Source organism: Pipistrellus kuhlii, unplaced genomic scaffold, assembly GCF_014108245.1.
Source record: "Pipistrellus kuhlii isolate mPipKuh1 unplaced genomic scaffold, mPipKuh1.p scaffold_m20_p_9, whole genome shotgun sequence".
NCBI lineage: Eukaryota > Metazoa > Chordata > Mammalia > Chiroptera > Vespertilionidae > Pipistrellus > Pipistrellus kuhlii.
The window spans coordinates 11,118,671-11,137,691 of NW_023425595.1; the positions used below are offsets into that span (position 1 = coordinate 11,118,671).

Here is a 19,021-nt window from a genome sequence, read left to right on the forward strand (position 1 = left end):
TAACAGCTATTTCATCTATTGCATACCGCTAGATATTAGATACTATGCTAACTTTTCCCATCTATATAATAAAACCCTAACATGCAAATAGACTGAACAGCAGAATGACTGGTCACTATGACACACACTGACCACCATAGGGCAGATGCTCAAAGCAGGAGCTACCCCCTGGAGGTCAATGCACTCCAACAGGAGGAGTGCTACCCCCTGCCTCTCCCACCTCCACTGCAGGTGGGCAGTAAGAAGTAAGGGGTCCCAGACTTCAAGAGGAAGCAGACCTAAGCCAAGTAGGCAGATATCCCTTAGGGTTCATGGATATACTGCAAGCCTCTAGTATATCATAGAATTTAATCTCCCTTGCAAACTTCTGTAAATACCAAACACTTATGTTAATTTAATGTAGTTCTGAGAATTGTGCTTATTTTTTCACTTTACAGATGGAAAAATGTAAAACCAAAAAAGTAAAGTAATTCACTTCATGTTGTACAGCTAATAAGTGGTAGAGCTCAAATATAGTCCCAGATTCTTCTAGCTCCAAAATGCATTTTCTTTCTTTCTTGGGTGCCCTATTTAAGAAAAAACAAACAAACTGCTTTATCTAAATTATAAAAGTAACATGTCTTCATTTGCAAAAAAATTTTAGAAGGACCATACAGAATAAAGAAAGAAAGAAAAAACTTTAAATACAGGGAGAACCAATATTTTAGCATTTTTGTCTCCAATCATAAGCAGAATATTATTGACTAATTTTTTTACTTGTTATATTGCAAACATCAGTCCATGTCATTAAATATTATATATATATATATAATATTCAATTTATACATCAAAATATCAGCCTTGTTTATAGTTGAACATTTAAGCCATTTCTGATTTTTTTTAAATATATTTTTATTGATTTTGTACAGAGAGGAAGGGAGAGAAATAGAGAGTTAGAAACATCAATGAGAGAGAGTCATCGATCAGCTGCCTCTTGCACACCCTATACTGGGGATATGCCCGCAACCAAGGTACATGCCCTTGACCGGAATCGAACCCGGGACCTTTCAGTTTCCAAGCCGACGCTCTATCCATTGAGCCAAACCGGTTTCGGCCATTTCTGATTTTTAACAGTTATAAATCATACTGGAATAAATCCCTGAGTACATAAATCTTGGGCTGAAACACTGATGATTTACTCAGTATCAATTTCTAAATATGAAAATAGACTTTTCCTATTATTTCTTTTTAACATTAAAACACCACCACCACCACCCTGTAATCTCTTCTTCACCTCATTTCTAAACCCCTGAGTCAATACCCTAGATTCAGAGAACTGAATGGAAAGAGTTGGGGATTTAGAATCAGAAAATCTGGATTTACTTCTCATTGAAAAAATGATTATGGCTCATCTTACCTGAGGTCTCCAGCCAGTGTTTTCTCAGCTGGAACATGAGTCACTAGAAGCACCTCCCTCAAAAAGTTAATGTGAGGATTCAACCAGATAAAGCACATGACCAGGGTTTTGTAAGTAAATCATGTTTTCTAACAAACAGCTGCCACTATTACTTCCAGGTGTGTTAACAGACTTGGACAGCTTTCAAAGCGAAATAAAAGAGAGAAACTGGTTTATTGCTGACGTGCTCTTTTGGTAAATATAAACATTTTTTTTTTTTAAGTTTAAAAGCCCTGGGGAGAAATAGCTGTCAAAAAGATCATTTCCCAAGTCCATCAAGTATTCATGACATCCTAGAGATTTTGAAAGCTTCTGCTCACATGTTGAATTAATAAATCTGAATGTGTTCATTCAGAGAACTAGGAACCCAACCTACCTTGATGCCCAGCAGGAGGTTACTTAACAGAGCCTGGCCCCTCCTCCTGGGGAGGAGGAAGGCGGGCAACAACATTGTGCCGACTACCATTGGTCACAAGTCTTTACTTAAGGACTTAATGGTGACAGATGCTGCTAAGAGACCAGCCAGCAGGGAGAAAAGTGAGGAGAGAAAGGTGGTTCAGCCTCCATCCAGGTAGAAAAGATTCAGGACAGACAGAAGTGAGAAACTGGGGATGTGTTCACCATCAAGTTTTGGGAAGAGAGAATTAGGCTAAAAAGAAATGTTCTGTGCAGGCATCATACTACAAATGGAATAAAAGGGAAAGAGAGACTAGTTTACGATCCAATCAGAGGTGAGGATCAGAAGTTTTAGGAGTCAACCCAGAAATCTCAGGGGTTCTATGATGATGCAGATTGGAGAAAAGCAAGCAGGCAATGGGAGCCTTGTAGGAAAGAATCAGCCACCCGTAGGGGAGAAGCATCAGGCAAATGACAAGCCAGAAGCAAATGGCAAAGCAGAGGTCTCCCCAAAGCAAGAGGCAGATGGAAAAGGTGACACACCTAGAAAGAGCCTCAACTTGTACAGTTGGCAGGAGATCCAGAGACACAATCAGGAGGCCGACCAGTGGCTGGTGATCAATCGCAAGGTCTATGATGTTACTAGCTGGGCAGACCGACATCCAGGTGGCCATCGGGTTCTCCACCACTATGCCGGGGAAGATGCCACGGTAAGGGAAGCCAAGTTCTATCCTCTGTTCCAGCTGCTGGGTGGGTGGAACCTTGACTCTCTTCCCAAAAGCATGTCAAGTAGGTGCTCAAGCTCCACAACAGTTCATCTCCTCCCAAACTAATTTTTCAGGATTTCTAACCAGCAAGGATTCAGAAGCAACTTAAGCCTCAAGGTCTAGCTGTTATCTGAATCAGGTTTGGATGAGCTCAGTTATTGACAGTGGGTATTATATTTGTGTATTCTGGTTTTCGTTCTGTTCTTGGTGTTTTGCTTTGAAATGGAGCTGTTTTATAAGAAGAAAGTTACAAATAGATGAGTAAAACCTGGAGAGAAAAAAATGTACGCAAGTGTAAATTTCTCAGGCTCTTTAATGTGGAGTGTTAAAAAGGAAGTCGGTGATTCATCTGTTAGGCATAAAAATGCTGTTAATAACAATGATGAAAGCCTACAATTACATAGGCTTTTAGACTATGCAGAGCACTTTTGTGTCTTGCAGCTCACTCAGTGTCAAAAAGGTAATACAACTCACTTTTATAGAAGAAGAAATTAAAATCAGAGAGGATAACTGATTGGTCCAAGGTCATCCAACAGCAGAGCTCAGATTCAAAAACTTTATCTTTCTTAGATTCCAATCTTCCACTTTTCTTCACTACTTCTCCTCATCACATTTCCCCACCAAAGCAGCAAAGGGGAAAAAATAGTGTAACATTTATTGGATGCCTAGAATACCTTAGATACATTCAAATGCATCACCTCACTTAAACCTCACCATGTGGAAGGTGGATGCCATCTCCATATTACAGATGAGAAAATTAATATTCAAAGAGGCAAATGATGCACAGAGCCACCAAGTAATATTGCCAAATTTTGAAATCAGGGAGGTGTTTTACCATAAAAACCTTTGTAGCTGAGTCCGTACAAATAAAATTTCCATCTAACATTTAATAGGATGGTCTTTTGAATCCTTAGATGAATTTAGGAAGCCCCTTTAAAATATTCTATAAGGAAGATTTTTTTTTTTTTGCAATTAGGGATGTTATTGCCCATATTACACAGATGAAGAAATGAAAGTAAAAGGATATAACTAACCTTGCCCAGTCAGAATGGCTCAGCGGTTGAGTGTCCACCCAGGAACCAAGAGGTTACCATTCAGGGTACATGCCCAGGTTGTTGGCTCAATCGCCACTAAAAAGTTCAGCTTTTTATTGAGAAAATGAGCATGTACTTGTAGCAAGAGATGGGAGTACCTTTGTATCAGGAAGATAGATGGTGGGTAGGAATCCAGAAAGCTGAGGATAGAAGTGAGGTGGAAAGAATGTGTACAAGAGTAGAAAGAGAAAGGTAACAAAAATAAAATGAAATAAAAAATACTTTAGATCCCTGTGTGTCCCTTCCCTCATTCCTACAACTCAGAGAAAATATGGTATTGCTTTCCCAACTCAAGTCATAGAATAAGCTCAGGGGATATGTTGGAAAATATGTGGGTCTCAACCACCATAAAAATCATGAATAAATTCTAAGCTAGAGGCAACTCAGATGATAAATCTGCAATTTGCTGATAATTTTTTTACCTCCCAGAAGTTAGGAAAAGACCATGATTCTGATCTAATTTTAGCCAACAAGGAGAATTGATTAATAAAATAGAAACTATAAGAATTCCAGGGATTAATATCCTGAGAATGACAATCCTATGCATGTTCAGTCATGACGGACCTCAGACATTAGGAAAGTGAATCCAAAAATGTTCAAAGAAAAGATTCTCCAAGGGAAAGTGGCTCAAGATGATTTGGAGGTGCTGGGAAAATTCTGACAACCACAATATGCTGTGACTACTCCGTGTATGGAGAGCCTGGGGTTTGGGATCCATTCTATGAACCTGGGAAAGTTATTGGAAGGCTCTGCACCTCAGCTTCACCATCAGCATTACCCAACTTACTGGTTTATGGTAAATGAGACGGATGCTTGTAAAGTGTTTTAAAAAATGTTGGACACTTTAATAAAGTTTCATTCCATTGTAGCTACAACTATTCATATCTCTGACATCTAAAGTGATTATTACTTTCTGTTTACTACCAGCTTAGAAATCCTGATTCTATTTGTTTTCATCTATTGAAAAGAACAGGTACAAGGTGGAGGGCATCATGCTCTCTAGGGAAGGAGGGCAGAGCAAAGTCAGAGGCCTTGATGTCCAATACTCTCTCTACGACTTGAGAGGTCTTTATGGTTATGCTCTGAAAGGAAAATGTGGAGCCAAAAATGGTCTCTTTGTGTTGGCCCTGGACTCATGACTATACCTGTCCAGAGTATGTACCTTTTCTTTTTTTATTTACACAGTGAGTGAGAAAAATAACTCTATCCTTATCCCTGAGGATGAAAAGAAATCTGGGTGAGTTCATATGACATTCTCTACTCCAAATTGGCTCTCTCCCAAGAAAATACCAAAAACTGCATTCCCTTCACAAATCAGCCTATGCACAACTCATGCTCTACCCAAAATATGAGGCAAACTGGTTCTAGCCATTTCTTTGGGGCAGATAAAATCTGTAAAGGGCGAGCAGAGAAGAAATTACTCAGAGGTGGTAATGGGTGTCTGTGGTTGGGTATTGAATATTCTGATGAGCTTTTATGAAGTAGTAAATCAAGGTTCTAGTTATTTTGTTTTGTGACTCATGCATATATTTGTTATCCTTTTTTTTTCTTTCCTGAATTTTGGGAAATTTTAACCCACCTCAGATGAATTAAGTAATATAAAAATGCAGTCATTTAATGATGTCTGATTCCAAAAGTGTAGGCACTTAACCACTTATCTAGTTTCTCAGTAGATTTTGGAATGACTAAATAAATGAACATAGGAATTAATGAACCTATGGGGAAGACTGAGTAGCAGTATTACTCACGTTTAGAAAAAAGACCAAGGCTTGAAAAATTAAGTCATCTTCCCAATATAAACTAGCCTGACCCCCTACTAACCTGCACGGTGACTTTGGGTGGTTATAGCTGAAGTTGGCAAGCAGAGTACTGGCTGAATTTCAGCCCATACATTCCCTCCTGGCTGGGTGCCTTCATGCAGGGCACAACCTGGATACAGTACTTGAGTTGTAAAGGCAAGATTTTGTCTCTGGCATTACATACTTTTCTCTTCCACTAGGAATCATACTGCTTTTACAGTAAGGCACATATCTTTGTCCCCCATTAAAAAGTAGCAAAAAATTATAAGGATTTCCAAGCTATTTGTGAAAAATGACATATTTCCTGTGTGTATATTGTTTTGAAAATAATAAATTTTGATATAAATTTATGAATAGGTTAAGGGGTATAGATGATGGTTGAGAAGATATTCAAAAGGCTAACAGATGAAAATGAGAGAGGCTAAAGCAGGAGAAAGGTAAAAAATGAGAGATACAGAGGATAGGAAGGAGATAGGATATATAAGACCTATATCCTCTGAGTTCAACACTTTGATAATCCCAACTTTCTCCTTGTTAGAAAAACTCTATATTCAGCCCTAGTGTGTTTGTTTAATTGGATAGAGCATGGGCCTGTGGACCAAGGGGTTTGACGCCAGTCAAAGGCATGTACCTCCATTGCAGGCTTCTCCTCAGCCAGGGCCCTGGTTGGGACATGTGCAGGAGGCAACCAAGTAATGTGTTTCCTTTGTATCAATGTTTCTTTCTCAGGTGAGGATTAAAAAGAAAAACCCTATATTCATTTACTCATTCATTCATTTCCCTTATACATTAGACATCCAAGATCACATGCCATACCCCAGGTATACTGATAGATGGTATATATATAATGGAATCAATAGCACATGGTCCCAATATTCAAAAAACTCAAAGGCCACTAGAGAAGGGGTAGAGAAACAGATTGCTTACAATATAATTTGAAAAGTTCTAGGAACAATGTGTCTTAGGAGCCCAGAGGAGATCATGAATAATTGTCCTGGGTGGGTTCACGGTGGAAATATTTCATTTGGATCATGAAGGGTGAAGAAGAGCTTTTGTGTAGAGAGAGCAGAGGAAAGCAATGAAGGCAAGGGAACAGTATGTGCAAAACTGCAAAACCATGAAGAGGCGTAAAATGTTTATTGAATTGGGAGAGATCCAGTGAATAACATGGGGTTCATGAAGGGTCTGATGAAAGCTAAGCCTAGGAAGAGAGGTTCAAACCCGAGGCAAAATGATTCACATGATTGCAACCTAAGGTGGGGAGACACCATTACTCTATGCTCAGCAGAAACATTCTGATGTTAGCACCATCCCCCAAAAATCTGATGCTGCTCCTCTCTTGAGAAGTCTTTCAAAAATATATATACATGTTAAGGCTGGAATGGCCCTTTATATCTTTGTGGCTTTAAAGTCACAAAGCCCTGAATTCAAATCCTGACTCTACTATTCACTGTGACATTTGGGGCCAGACATTTCTCCCCTCTGAGACATGGTTTCTTTACCTTTACAAGAGAATCAATGAAACCTCACAGAACTAAGATGATGATTGTGAATTGGCCCATAGAGCACCTTGTACATAGGATACATTCATAAATATTGGCAGTATCTCTTTTCCCCTTCATTTTATCCCCTCTCCTTCCTCCAGCAGGAACATACTTGCCCAAGAATGTTGGTAACAACTCGTTTTTGCAGGTCTTTCAGGAGGGGATTTCATAACTGACTCAGCATTCAGTCTCTGTTAGGAAATTCTTCTAAATCAAATATTCTAAGATTAGCTAAACTTTTTTATTGTAAGTGCCCATCAATACAATGAAAAGAATTCCACAGAGAAAGGCAATGCCTATTATTCTGGAACACTGTGTATGTCTTCAGTACCTGTTATCACAGTACTGACTGGTGAACCTTGCTGGGGGTCAGAAGAAACAATGAACCCAGAGGAATGTGATTGTCAGCACACTGTTCCAGGACTTTGGATGACTGCTCAGACTAAGATGAAATTGCAGTAGTTTACCTCTCCTTTACACTCTGATCTTTATCTATCAGAATGCTTTTCATTCTAATCTGCTCCCAAATAGCAAGCAGACCATGATTTTTCAGTATGGATCATCAGGAAATACTTTAATCACCTTCTTAAACACTAAATGATTCTCTTCATGGTTAGGAAAACTAAGTTTCAGAATCATTGAATGTGACAATTAAAAATACGTTTGAAATCATAGTTTGGCATTTTCCAAGGGGCTTAGAGGAGGTGTGCAGAAGCAGAATGGACAGTTGAGCGTAGACTGGTTTTAGCATATACAAATCTTTTTTCACATGAGTGAATCTAGGTGAAATAAGTCCAAAGAGTTGATATTTCAGCTTTCCAATTAACACCTTATTCGTTATATAAGCACCTTTTTATAAGTAGGGAATGTAGTTCTTGGCTATATCTAAAGTGGCTCTATGGATGTGAGGGCGATCTGGTTGCGACATCTGTCACCCCATTGATTGCCAGGGTTGATTCGGCTGATCTGGCTGGCTAGGCGGTGTCCCCCTTCTCCCTCACCGATCCATGTGTGTCCCTCCCGAAGCTGCGCGCTCGGTCGAAGAGGACGACTTTCCCCCAAGAGGAAAGGACCGGTGTTCGGTCAAGGGTATAGGAGTAGCTGCGCTCCCCTGCTAGAACCTCCAAACAAGCTCTCAAGGACCTTTTAAAGTGGCTCTATGATTTAAAGATGGTGAATTATCATATTCACCAAAATAATTCAGAGCTCACAACACATTAGGAATTGGAGTATAGGGAATAAAATATCTGAATTGCTGTCATGCAGAGAGGATAAGTAGTAAGTTCTTATCGCTAGAGATATACATATAAGAAAGATAGTTAACATATATTGAGAATTGTCTATCTGCCAACCATATTTTAATTAATTCACTTAATACATATAATCATTTTCTGAATTGAGCAGCTATTATCATCACTTTCATGTTAGACAAAAGAGAAGTACAACTAGGTCAAGAGACTTGTCCACAACTACACAGCTAGTAAGTGGCAAAGCTAGGATTTATATGTAGGAAGGTTGCTCCTGTGTCTTCTTAATTAGTACGATGCAACAACATAACTCAGAGTAATGTGTATGGTTTCCATGTATACAAGTTACAACCTTGTTTATATTTCTTCATTTTTAATCACTCCCACCCCCCCTTTCTGCCATAATAGCAGAAAGTCTAGCATCTTCCTCTTAGAAAACCACCCTCCCTCTAAAACTGTTTAAATCCCCAAAGGAAGAGGATGTCTCTCACTTCCAAATATAAGCATGATATAGGAACCACTGCTACTTCTCATAGCCATTTGAAATCTTTACTCAGCAAGGGATGGAAAAGTAGAATTGATAAATTTGATTCTGTGCCTGGCTGCCACACGCCCCTGCAGACCTGCCTCATGTTTTTAAGATCAGTGACAAACTTAGCCAAGATTGTGCTACCAGAGCACAAGAGCTACCATACTCTCTTCCATACTTTTCTTAAACAACTATTATCAACTTTGTGGTTTTTGCTTTTAAATAACTTAACTCAAGAACCCCATTGCTCTGGTCCTTGGCTAAGAACCCAGAGGCAGACTTGGATGGAAGACAAGATCTGCATAGCCAGTCTTGATTGCTGCATGCCTTAGCTAGTGTAAGCAACTTCAACCCTAAGTATGGTGTTGGACTTGAAAGATTTTTGATGGCCCATAAACTCAAGCCACTATTTCTTCTGGTTCTCAATAAAATAAACAGAGGTATCTTCCAATTCTTGGGAATAATCTGGATGCATTGGACTTGTCTAGTGAATCAGTGCATTCAGTAGGTGGATCTCCAGCTTTAAAAGAGTATTTCCAAGGGTAATTTTGCTCAGTCCACTTGAAGCATCAACCAGGAAGCAAATTCTCTACAACAGAGTATGTACTGGTTCTCTGGATGGGCACAGAGTGAGGTCAGGAAGGGGACTAATCTGTATATAAGCATGTCTCTTCTAGCCTCTAACAATTCCCTCTGGTTTCCAGGATGTTTTCAGAGCTATGCACCTGGAGCTTGACATTGCACGATTGTACCTTAAGCCACTACTCATTGGAGAGCTTGCCCCAGGGGAACCCAGCCAGGAAAGAAACAAAAACGTGAGTGATGTCTCAAGCCTCAAGAATATGTGGTGGGATGGGGCCAAGGTATATTTCAGGTTCAACTTATCATTTTCTCTGAGCACCCAACCATCATGCCTGGGTGGACCTGCAGTAGTGTGAGTAAGTGGATGCCACATAATTTCCAAACAATGTTCTCCTCCCACTCAGAACTCTGAAACCTCTGTGAAACAAAGGAATAGAATTTTTGGTCCTATGCCAAGGAGTAATTCCATGTCTCTAAACACCTACTCATGCCAGGTAATTTATACATATAATTTTTGTCAGTGACTGCTTGTAATTATCAGTTTAATGTCTATGTCTATGCTCCCTGATACACTGTGTTCCATGAGAGAAGAGATTGTGTCTATTTGGCTTATCCCTATGTCCTCAGGACTCATCTGGGCAGTATCAGACATATAGTAGAAACTACATAAATAGCTGTTGAATCACAGATGTGACCATATTCTAACTACTGCCCTTGTGAGATTTGGGGGAATGATAGTCCAGGGAAAATAAATTCCTTTATGAAAGTCCCATAGCTGGTGTTTTGAACAGAGATTCCAAGTCACTCTTTTCTGACCTCTATTCATTAGGGACTCCCAAGGAAAGACATCACTCTTTCTTTCTCCAATACTTTGGCTACCTGAACATTGTCTTCCAAAGGACTGGGTCTCTATAAGATTAAAAATTCACCAGGATGATTTTACAGAAAGCTTAAAGGGATTTCAGATAATAGACACCTTACATTTTATAATTCTTTGGAAATAATTTTTACAAAGTGCTGACTCCATCTATCACTGTGAGGCAGATAGAATAAGGATTATATTTCCACTTTAAGAAATGAGGAATCAAACTCACAGAGGTCCAGGGAGAATCTGAGGATATAGAACAGGTTATGTGTAGATCTGAGACAAACACTTAAGCTCACCCCTTCGATCCAAGTTCATCCCATAATGCTGTGTGTGTCAAGAAGCATGGCTCTGTGTTCAGAAGGGTGGGCTCTGAGGGTAGACAACTTGGAATCACAACCTATCCCTACCATAACTTGTATGAGTTTAGGCCAGTTACCAAAAATCTCTGCAGCTCAGCTTCTCGCTCTGTAAAATGGCAATAATAGAACCAACATTATCAGAGTTATTGGGATAATATAGAAAGAGTTAAAGGCATTTAAATGCTCAGATCAGTGTCTGGAAAACAGCAAATGCTCAATAAATTTTAGATGCTATCATTATTATGAAGTCACTATCACTTAGGGCAGAAGGGCCAAAGTTAAAAGAGGAAGATGATGCAAAGCTTGTTTTTCCCAAAAATATTCTATAAGGAAAAAAAACTCCTACTAATGCCTAAGAGCTATAAGGAGGTAACGATCTACCATCAATTTTCTTTAGTGCATCTATGTGAAGATACATATGTAAGTACAATAGGATATAAAACTAAAGAAAATTTAGGGTCACTCCTAGAGATCAACACTCTTTTAGACAATGAATGATTCTCTTGTATTTACCTAGATATATACGTAGACAATTAGTGTTTAAGCACAAAACTGGATGTCAGGAAACATAAGTTCAAATCCAGCCTCTCACTGACTTGCTGATGGTTTCAGACCAATCACTCTTCAGGGCTTTGGTAATCCTGTCTCTGTAAATAAATAGGTTGGAAAACATGAGGCACTCTAGAGATGACCTATTAAAATTATCTATGGCCTCCAGATTCCAGGGTTGATGTGGGCCTGATCAATGAGCCCATCCAAACTTTCCCCAGGCATGAGATCCTTTAAACGTTGCATCAATGAATTTTTAAAATAGAATTATGTTCTTAGCTCTTTTTTATTTCAAATTTCTTCCTTTCTTACATCTGAACAATCTGGTTCTTGCTTATACTCTGGTCACTTTCTCAACAGGCCTGGTTTCAACACCATAATAGTCATTAAGTTAAAAGATATTTCTGCCCAGGATTTGCACTCGCTCTCTAGTCTATTATGATGTGACAATGGTGACTAGCATTGTACATACACACACATGCACATTTACCCGTTGCATGTGCACAGAACCTGGACCTTTCCAACAAGCAACACTCTAATGCCACTAGAGATCTATCTTGTTTCTGGAGATCTATTATCAGCTCACAGGGAATTTATCCATTGAGCTAATCTAAGTGACCTATGTTTGTTTATCTTCATAATCTTCTATGAACCAGCCATTTGAACCTATAAACAACTGGCAATGTAACAGACTGACAGATCTCAGAGGGAAGGAGGGACGGTGGGATGAAATTAACAAATTTATATGCATAAAAAAGAATTTATATTCATATAAACATAACCTTTGGACAGACAACAGTGAAGTGAAGGCCTGAGGGGGGCCAGGGGCCAGGAGGGGAACAAAGGGGCAGAAATGGGGGATAATTGTAATACTGTCAACAACAAAAATACCTTTTTTAAAACTGTAAAAATAACTTGTAAACTGTACCAGTATCTATGGTAACATAGATCCATATGGACAACAAAGTTCTCCAAAGCATAACCAGAAATCAGTCAACACCTGAAATAATACTGATGGTTTCAAAAACAACTGTTAGACTTCTGTATATGATTTCAAAGAAGAAGGGAGAGGGAGAGATAGAAGCATGATGAGAATCATTGATCAGCTGCCTCTTGTATGCCCCCCACTGGGGATCGACCGCCAACTGTGCCCTGATGGGAATTGAACAATGACCTCCTGGTTCATAGGACAACATTCAACCACTGAGCCACACTGACCGGGCTGACTTTTATATATCTTTACTGACCACCACCACCCTTCAAAAAAAAAACAAAACATTAATTCTAAATTCCATGCAGCTTGAGGATAGTTGACAAACCACTACTCATTTTTCTCTTTTCTAGAGGAAAAAAAAAAATTATCATAACACTTTTCAAAGGTTTTTTTTCCTCATTGTTTTTTTTTTAATTCTGCCCTATTAAATGTATTAATACTAATAAATTTCTATTTATAAAATTAAGGTACTAATAAGTTAATAAAATATATTAGTAATCATGATCATTTGAGCTTTCTTTCTCCTGAAAGAACTAATTTCCTCTTTGAATATTTCACAGGCCCAGTTGGTGGAAGATTTCCGAGAACTGCGGAGGACATTAGAGGCTATGAACATGTTCAGTGCCAGCCTGGGGTTCTTTTCCCTTCACCTCATCCAGATCTTGATTTTGGAAGTCCTGGCTTGGCTAATGCTGTGGCATTTTGGCAATGGCTGGCCAATTACAATATGTATTTCCTTTCTTCTAACAATTTCTCAGGTAAGCAGGTATCCTAAACCCAGGCAATAGCTTTGAGGAAAGGCTCAGAATGTCTTCTTCTCTCTTTAGATTGGTGTCAGCTGCTGCTGGATACATCTTGGAAAGCTATTCATTGGTGTCTGACCCAGCAGATTATCAAATATTGCTGGGCCCAAGTTCTCTTGCCTATAATATGGGGGATAACATTTTTTTAATAAAAATCTTCTGAGGAGGGCCAATCAAGTTAATGTGAACAACACCTAGCATAGGGGTGTCGAACTCAATCAGAGAAGGGGCCAAAATCTAAAATTCAGCCTAAATCGCGGGCCGAATGGTTTACTGAACAGTCATAAACTGTCATTGTGATGGAAACGCAGCGGAGTGCAGTGATGATAGCGCGGTGCGGGCCACATTGCAAGGCCTGGAGGGACGGATTTGGCCCGCGGGCCTTGTGTTTGACACATGTGAGTCCTAGCACAACAACTGGCATAATGCAAATATTTAATTTATGACAGTTGCTACTCTTTACCCATTTTTGTCCACACAAGTTCAGTTTTTAGTTACATCACATTCATCTTTATCTTTTATTCATTAACCAACCAGCATTTATCAATGCATAGACCATGAATACTTCAAGAGCAGAGACTACATCTTATCTAAATATATATAAGCCTAAGTGACCAGCCCACCAGCCGTTTGACATCTGACTGGTAGCTATGATGTGCACTAGTCACCAGGGGGAAGACACTCAACACAGGTGCTGCCAAGCTGCTGTGACTTGGCAGCTGAAGTTCTTGGGTGACACACTCAGAACCAGAGAGGAGGAAGCCTCATTCAGTGGTGCCATCACCCCAAGAACCACCTCAATCTGGAACCCTTCAGGGGATGTCAGAGAGCCAGTTTTGGCCAGATCCCCACAGGCCAAACTGAAGGACCTTACTGGTGCACGAATCCATGCACCAGGCCTCTAGTATGAGAATAAGAACATGTAGATTCTGCCATAAATGACAATCAACACCTGGCATGTAGACTCAATAAATCTTTGCTGAGTAAAGTATGAATCTCTGAACATAGCCTTCTGTGAGCACAACACTGTGCTTTGGACGCAAAGGGAAATGCACCTGGTCCCTGCCCTCGGAAATGAACCACCCAGTGAAGAATAAGATTGCCATTGAAGTATCTAAACATATTACATGACCAAATGACACTGATGCCAAAGAGAAGGACAAGCAGTACTGTTGGAGCACAAAGAGGCATTTATTTCTGAAAAGGACAAATGGGGAAGGTTTTATGGGGAATTAACACCAATGTTAATTCCAGAATATTTTATGTTAACTTTTTTCTTGAACACCACATTACATGGTTCCTTGAAAAGTGACTTTAGAAGCAAGAAAAGAATTAAACTTTAGCCAGGAACTTTACATGTATTTATGTTGCACAACAGCCGAAAGAGTAGTGTTATTATCCCTACTTATCAGATGACGGATGAGTTTCAGAGTTATTGATAACTTGCCAAGAATCCTGCAGCTCAAAACTGGTGAAGAACGGTTTAGAGCTCAAATCTTCCTGATTCCAAAGGCTATGCTCTTTCTACTCCACACTGGAAGATTTTGAACGTGGTGGCAAAGAGAGCATTCTAGGCTGAGGAAACCACCTGCACAAAGGCACAGAGGTGGGAAAGAATGTGCTGTGTGGGAAATAGAAAGTTCATTTGCCTTGAGATCAGACAAAATCTCCCACTGTTCTCAAAAGGGCCCCTGAATCAACTAGTGGACTCATTTGTTAATTTCTTCTTCCTGTCTCAGCTCCTCTAACAACTTTATCTCTTCCAGGCCCAGAGTTCATTTTTGCAGCATGACACCGGTCATCTTTCCATATTTAAGAAGTCCAAGTGGAACCACCTGATGCACAGATTTGTGATGTGTCATCTCAAGGTACAGGACGTTCAGGGAGTATGAGGAAATTCTCAAAAGTCATTTCCTAAGGCAGTGGCTTCCAAATTTGCTTGTGCACTCAGATCAATAAAAAATGTTTGTGCACACCCTGAAAGTAAATGTAAATATACTAGCAATGTAGATACTATGTATATGTGCAAATATGTAAGATTACATTATAATATATATGCTGAAAATAGAATTTTAAGTTTTTACAATATAAGGATTTATTTTTTATTTAAGAAGCTCTAACATTTTTTCTTACCCAAGTAAGCTTTTTGACCCAATCCCTGGCTCCCAGTTAAGGAACTCCTCACAGAAGAACTGTTATGCCTTTAAAAATGAAGATATGTCCTATAAATTCATGAATAGGAATATTCTTAGGAGGGCTCTGCACATTTACTGCTGGGAAGCTAGGGGAATCCAGCAAGCCTGAATAGTCCCAAAAGGGTGTGGCTGTGAAGAAATAAAGGAAACAGTGCAGAAGAATAGATAAAAGTGAAGAGAAAGAGGAAGAGTGGGCAAGGACGCTCAGATGGCTTTGGCCAAGAGCTGAAGGTTGCAAAACCAAGACTGCTGGAAAAGCAGGTGCCTATGATAGCAGTTAGTCTTATCCCCACTAACATACACTCCAGAAGGGCAGGCACAGTGTCCTACGAATCATTGCAATGCAGCACCCAGCAAAAGTGTCCAGCACATAGTTCTTCAATGAGCAGTTGTTGAATGAGTTGGTGGGTGGATGAATGGATGGATGGATGGATGAATGGATGGATTAATTACTTATTAATTAATGATTGAATGAATGAAGCCAACCAAAGACTGCTAAGAATGGCTCTTAGTCCTGACTCTGATAAAATTCACTGTGTGACCTTGAGGGAGTCACTTTCTATCTCTGGCCCTCAAGTGTTATCATTTGTAATATTAGGAGATAAATTTGTTTTCTGCTTTTCTATGACATTCTAGGATTTGATGACTATGTGCTCTGGCCCAGGAGGATAGAAAATGCCTCTGAGCCTTTCACTAAGCCGAATCCTTCCATTCAAGCCAGATTCTCATAGGAAAAACTCATAAGCCCTGCTTCAGAGCCTATTTGTTTTTTCTTACTGAAGTGATTTCATATTGAATTGGAAGATACTTGGTTAGAATCACCATCTAATCCTACCCTGTTTCCAGTTGGGCAAAATGAGGCTTAAATATCATAAAATATCAGAGACTTGAATCAGGATTAAGGTCAGCAATATCTGTTCCCCACATGGTTAGAATGAATAATATATTGTCATTTTATGTAACAAGTTTAATGAGAAAATTCCTGTAAGTACACTATTCGCCTCTTTATCTACTAGTGTTAGATGAAGTGTTTGGGATTCACTTAGAAATCTTTAACACAGAAATAAAGCAGAAGTGGTTCTTTATATAGTATTGTGGGATTCAGGTAGTGTACCCTCTCAGTCTCTGAGGAAGTAAGAGGAAAAATGAGATTCATGTGCTCTGGAGATAATTAAAAATTGATTTAATGCCAGTGAATGGAATATTTCAATCAACTCCACCCTTGCTGGTATTTTTTTCAAAAACTATTGCTTTCCCATTGATCCAAATTTGTACACAGCTCTCTTGCTATAAATTGTGTCTCCAGAAATAGTTTTGGATATAATCTTGATGACTCATGACCAGAGTAAATAAATGGTAAATGGCTCTAAAAGCAAATCAAAGTGGTCTAGAAAGGATCAATGGGAGGAAAGGGAGACATCTGTAATACTTTCAACAATAAAGCTTTTAAAAGTAAATAAAAGCAAATCAAGTGCACACAGGCAAAACTAGTGATTTATGAGCAAAACTAATATAGGCTTCAATATGCACAGGAGAGAGTTACCTGTGGGGAAGAAAGGTGGGCTGGGAAGAGGAGGGGGGTATCAAAGAAAATTATCCTACAAACAGCAAACATCTCCGCTTTGTACATGTACAACAACTTTAAATTTCAAAGCTTGATTTCACATTAATTTACCCTCCTCCCACCTGGAAAAGGCACAGATATTGAGATTATTTGGAATTTTCATTCACCAGCTGTGCAAAAATATATACATTCTGCTCTTTGCCATGCTTGCATAAGAAAATAGTGTTTCTGAAAATAAACCATGAAATGTCTGCAGACATTTTGGACTTCCATGCAATGTGAAAATCAAAATGGAATCCCTGTAGCATATTTTTACCCCTCACACCCATATGCATATTTTGCAAACTATAAGAATCAAGTATTATTATAGAGATAAAGAAGCAGAATAGTTGAAATGAAAATCTTCCTTAAAAATCTGGCTTATATTGTTTCCATGACTACATCCTAAAACATTTTTGGGACAAGAGTGTCAAGCATGATATTTCCTGTAATCCTTCCAGTAACCTCATCCATTTTACAGTTGATGAAATTGGTCAAGGGCACACACCTAGTAGCAGGACTTTAGATTCGGGATGGTTTCAGTTCAAACCCTGGCTATTACCCTAAGAAAGGACATAAAGTGAAAAGAAAGAATGCCTTAGGGTGGTTCCTGTACTGGTGCCCAGTAGCCTGTTTTGAGCAAAGTTGATAATCCTTACTTCCCCAGGGATCACTCTCTCCCTTATCTTCAGAAATTGTAGCTTCCAGACAGAGGAGCCAGGGAGGAGCAAGCTGCTTTAGATCATACCCACACCATTCTGACCACTGTTCTAAGTTCCACAACCTTGAGCAGACGCTCTCTGACCTTCGTGAATCAAACCCTGTCTGTCATATTACATATTTCCATAGATAGTTGTTGGATGAAGGGTACAGTAAGCTGGTAGAAGAGGCCAAGATATTGGTTATCAGAAGATTTAATTGAAAAAGAGAACTATTGCTTATCACAGTGTCCTTGTTTAGTTGTCTCCTGCTCTTAATAAATTATATGTTTTATAAATGTGGGAATCCCATCTAATCATGTCTATCTTTATATTCTAAATACTGTCTACTTCAGTATCTGATACATGGGACATACTTCAAAGTACATAATGAGTGGGTAAATAAATGAGTGAGTACACAATTGTAAGAGTGAGTGTGTGGTGTACAATTTAATAGGAGAAATGCAGAGTCCATTGGAGACCCAAAAAGGGGAATAGAAACCAATGACTTCATGTTGAGTTTGAGAAGTCATGGGACATCCAAAGAAAATGTTAAAAGTGATCTCCCATTCAAGCATGAGATTCAGGAGAGAGCGCTGGACTGAAGAGAGATTCCACTGAAAGGACATTAGGGAATGTTAGAAGTGAGAAGAGAATACTGCTCCTGATGATTGAGGGCTTGGGTTGCTAAGAGAAAACTGCAATGAAGACTATGGGAAGTCAATGCTAACAGATTTTTCAAACAAAGCCACCTCTTGTACCATAGATGTATAGTGTGTACCTGGTAAGTCACTTTAAATGTTCTAATAGCCACATGTTAAAAGATAATTTTATTACTATGTGTATTCAAATATCATCATTTCAATAGGTAATCAGCCTACAAATTAAGATATTTATATTTCTTTTTTTATCTTGAGTCTTCAAAATTGAGTATGTATCATATACTTACAATCCATCTTAATTTAGTCACATTTCAAATATTCAATAGCCACATATGGCTATGGCTACTGTATTGGATAGTTAAGAGCTAAAACATGTATTGGCCAGTTATTGAGAGACGTCAAATACACAATAAAAACCTACTGCTGCTTATTCTTCTGTGAATGATTAACATAATAGAGGAAAGAAGGGGAAATTGAATATCTCAGTATGCCAACGTTTTGCATAAAACTTCTCATATCTCCCCAAATGACTCATGGAGGTAAATATTATCATACTATTTTTACTGGAAATAAAATTGAGCCTTAAGGAGAGCAGGTAATTTGCCCAAACCACACAGTAATATTTATACATCTAGTATATGAAACTAGCTTGATATGCCTCTAATTCCTTTGCTCTGCTAAAACCTTCAGAGTTTAATTCAAAGAGATAAAATCACAAGCAACCTAATCAGGGATGATTCAAGCTTGACATCAGCTAAAATATTTTTGTTCTCATTTATTTTTATATGAGAGCATTAAAGCCTAGACATGCAATGATCTGAGCCAAGCTCCCCTAGGAGATCACTTCAAATCCATATGCTTTGAAATACTCATTGAAGTAGGATTCCTAGGGCCATT

The 19,021-nt window shown here is 38.9% G+C and overlaps 1 protein-coding gene across 8 annotated transcripts in view; it reads left to right on the plus strand.

The window, feature by feature from the left end:
* The first annotated feature begins 1,929 nt into the window (after positions 1–1,929).
* Positions 1,930–19,021, plus strand: part of LOC118712604 (fatty acid desaturase 2-like protein FADS2B) — a 31,946-nt gene continuing 14,854 nt past the window's right edge. For 5 of the 8 annotated variants that reach the window (XM_036426525.2, XM_036426527.2, XM_036426526.2 and 2 more), the window contains exons 1-4: positions 1,930–2,541; positions 9,516–9,626; positions 12,724–12,921; positions 14,733–14,834. In XM_036426525.2, the coding sequence (XP_036282418.1) occupies positions 2,215–2,541; positions 9,516–9,626; positions 12,724–12,921; positions 14,733–14,834 (738 nt within the window). In that variant the 5' untranslated portion in view covers positions 1,930–2,214. The remainder of the gene's footprint in view (positions 2,542–9,515; positions 9,627–12,723; positions 12,922–14,732; positions 14,835–19,021) is intronic. The other 3 variants (XM_036426522.2, XM_036426523.2, XM_036426524.2) reach the window with 3 other exon arrangements.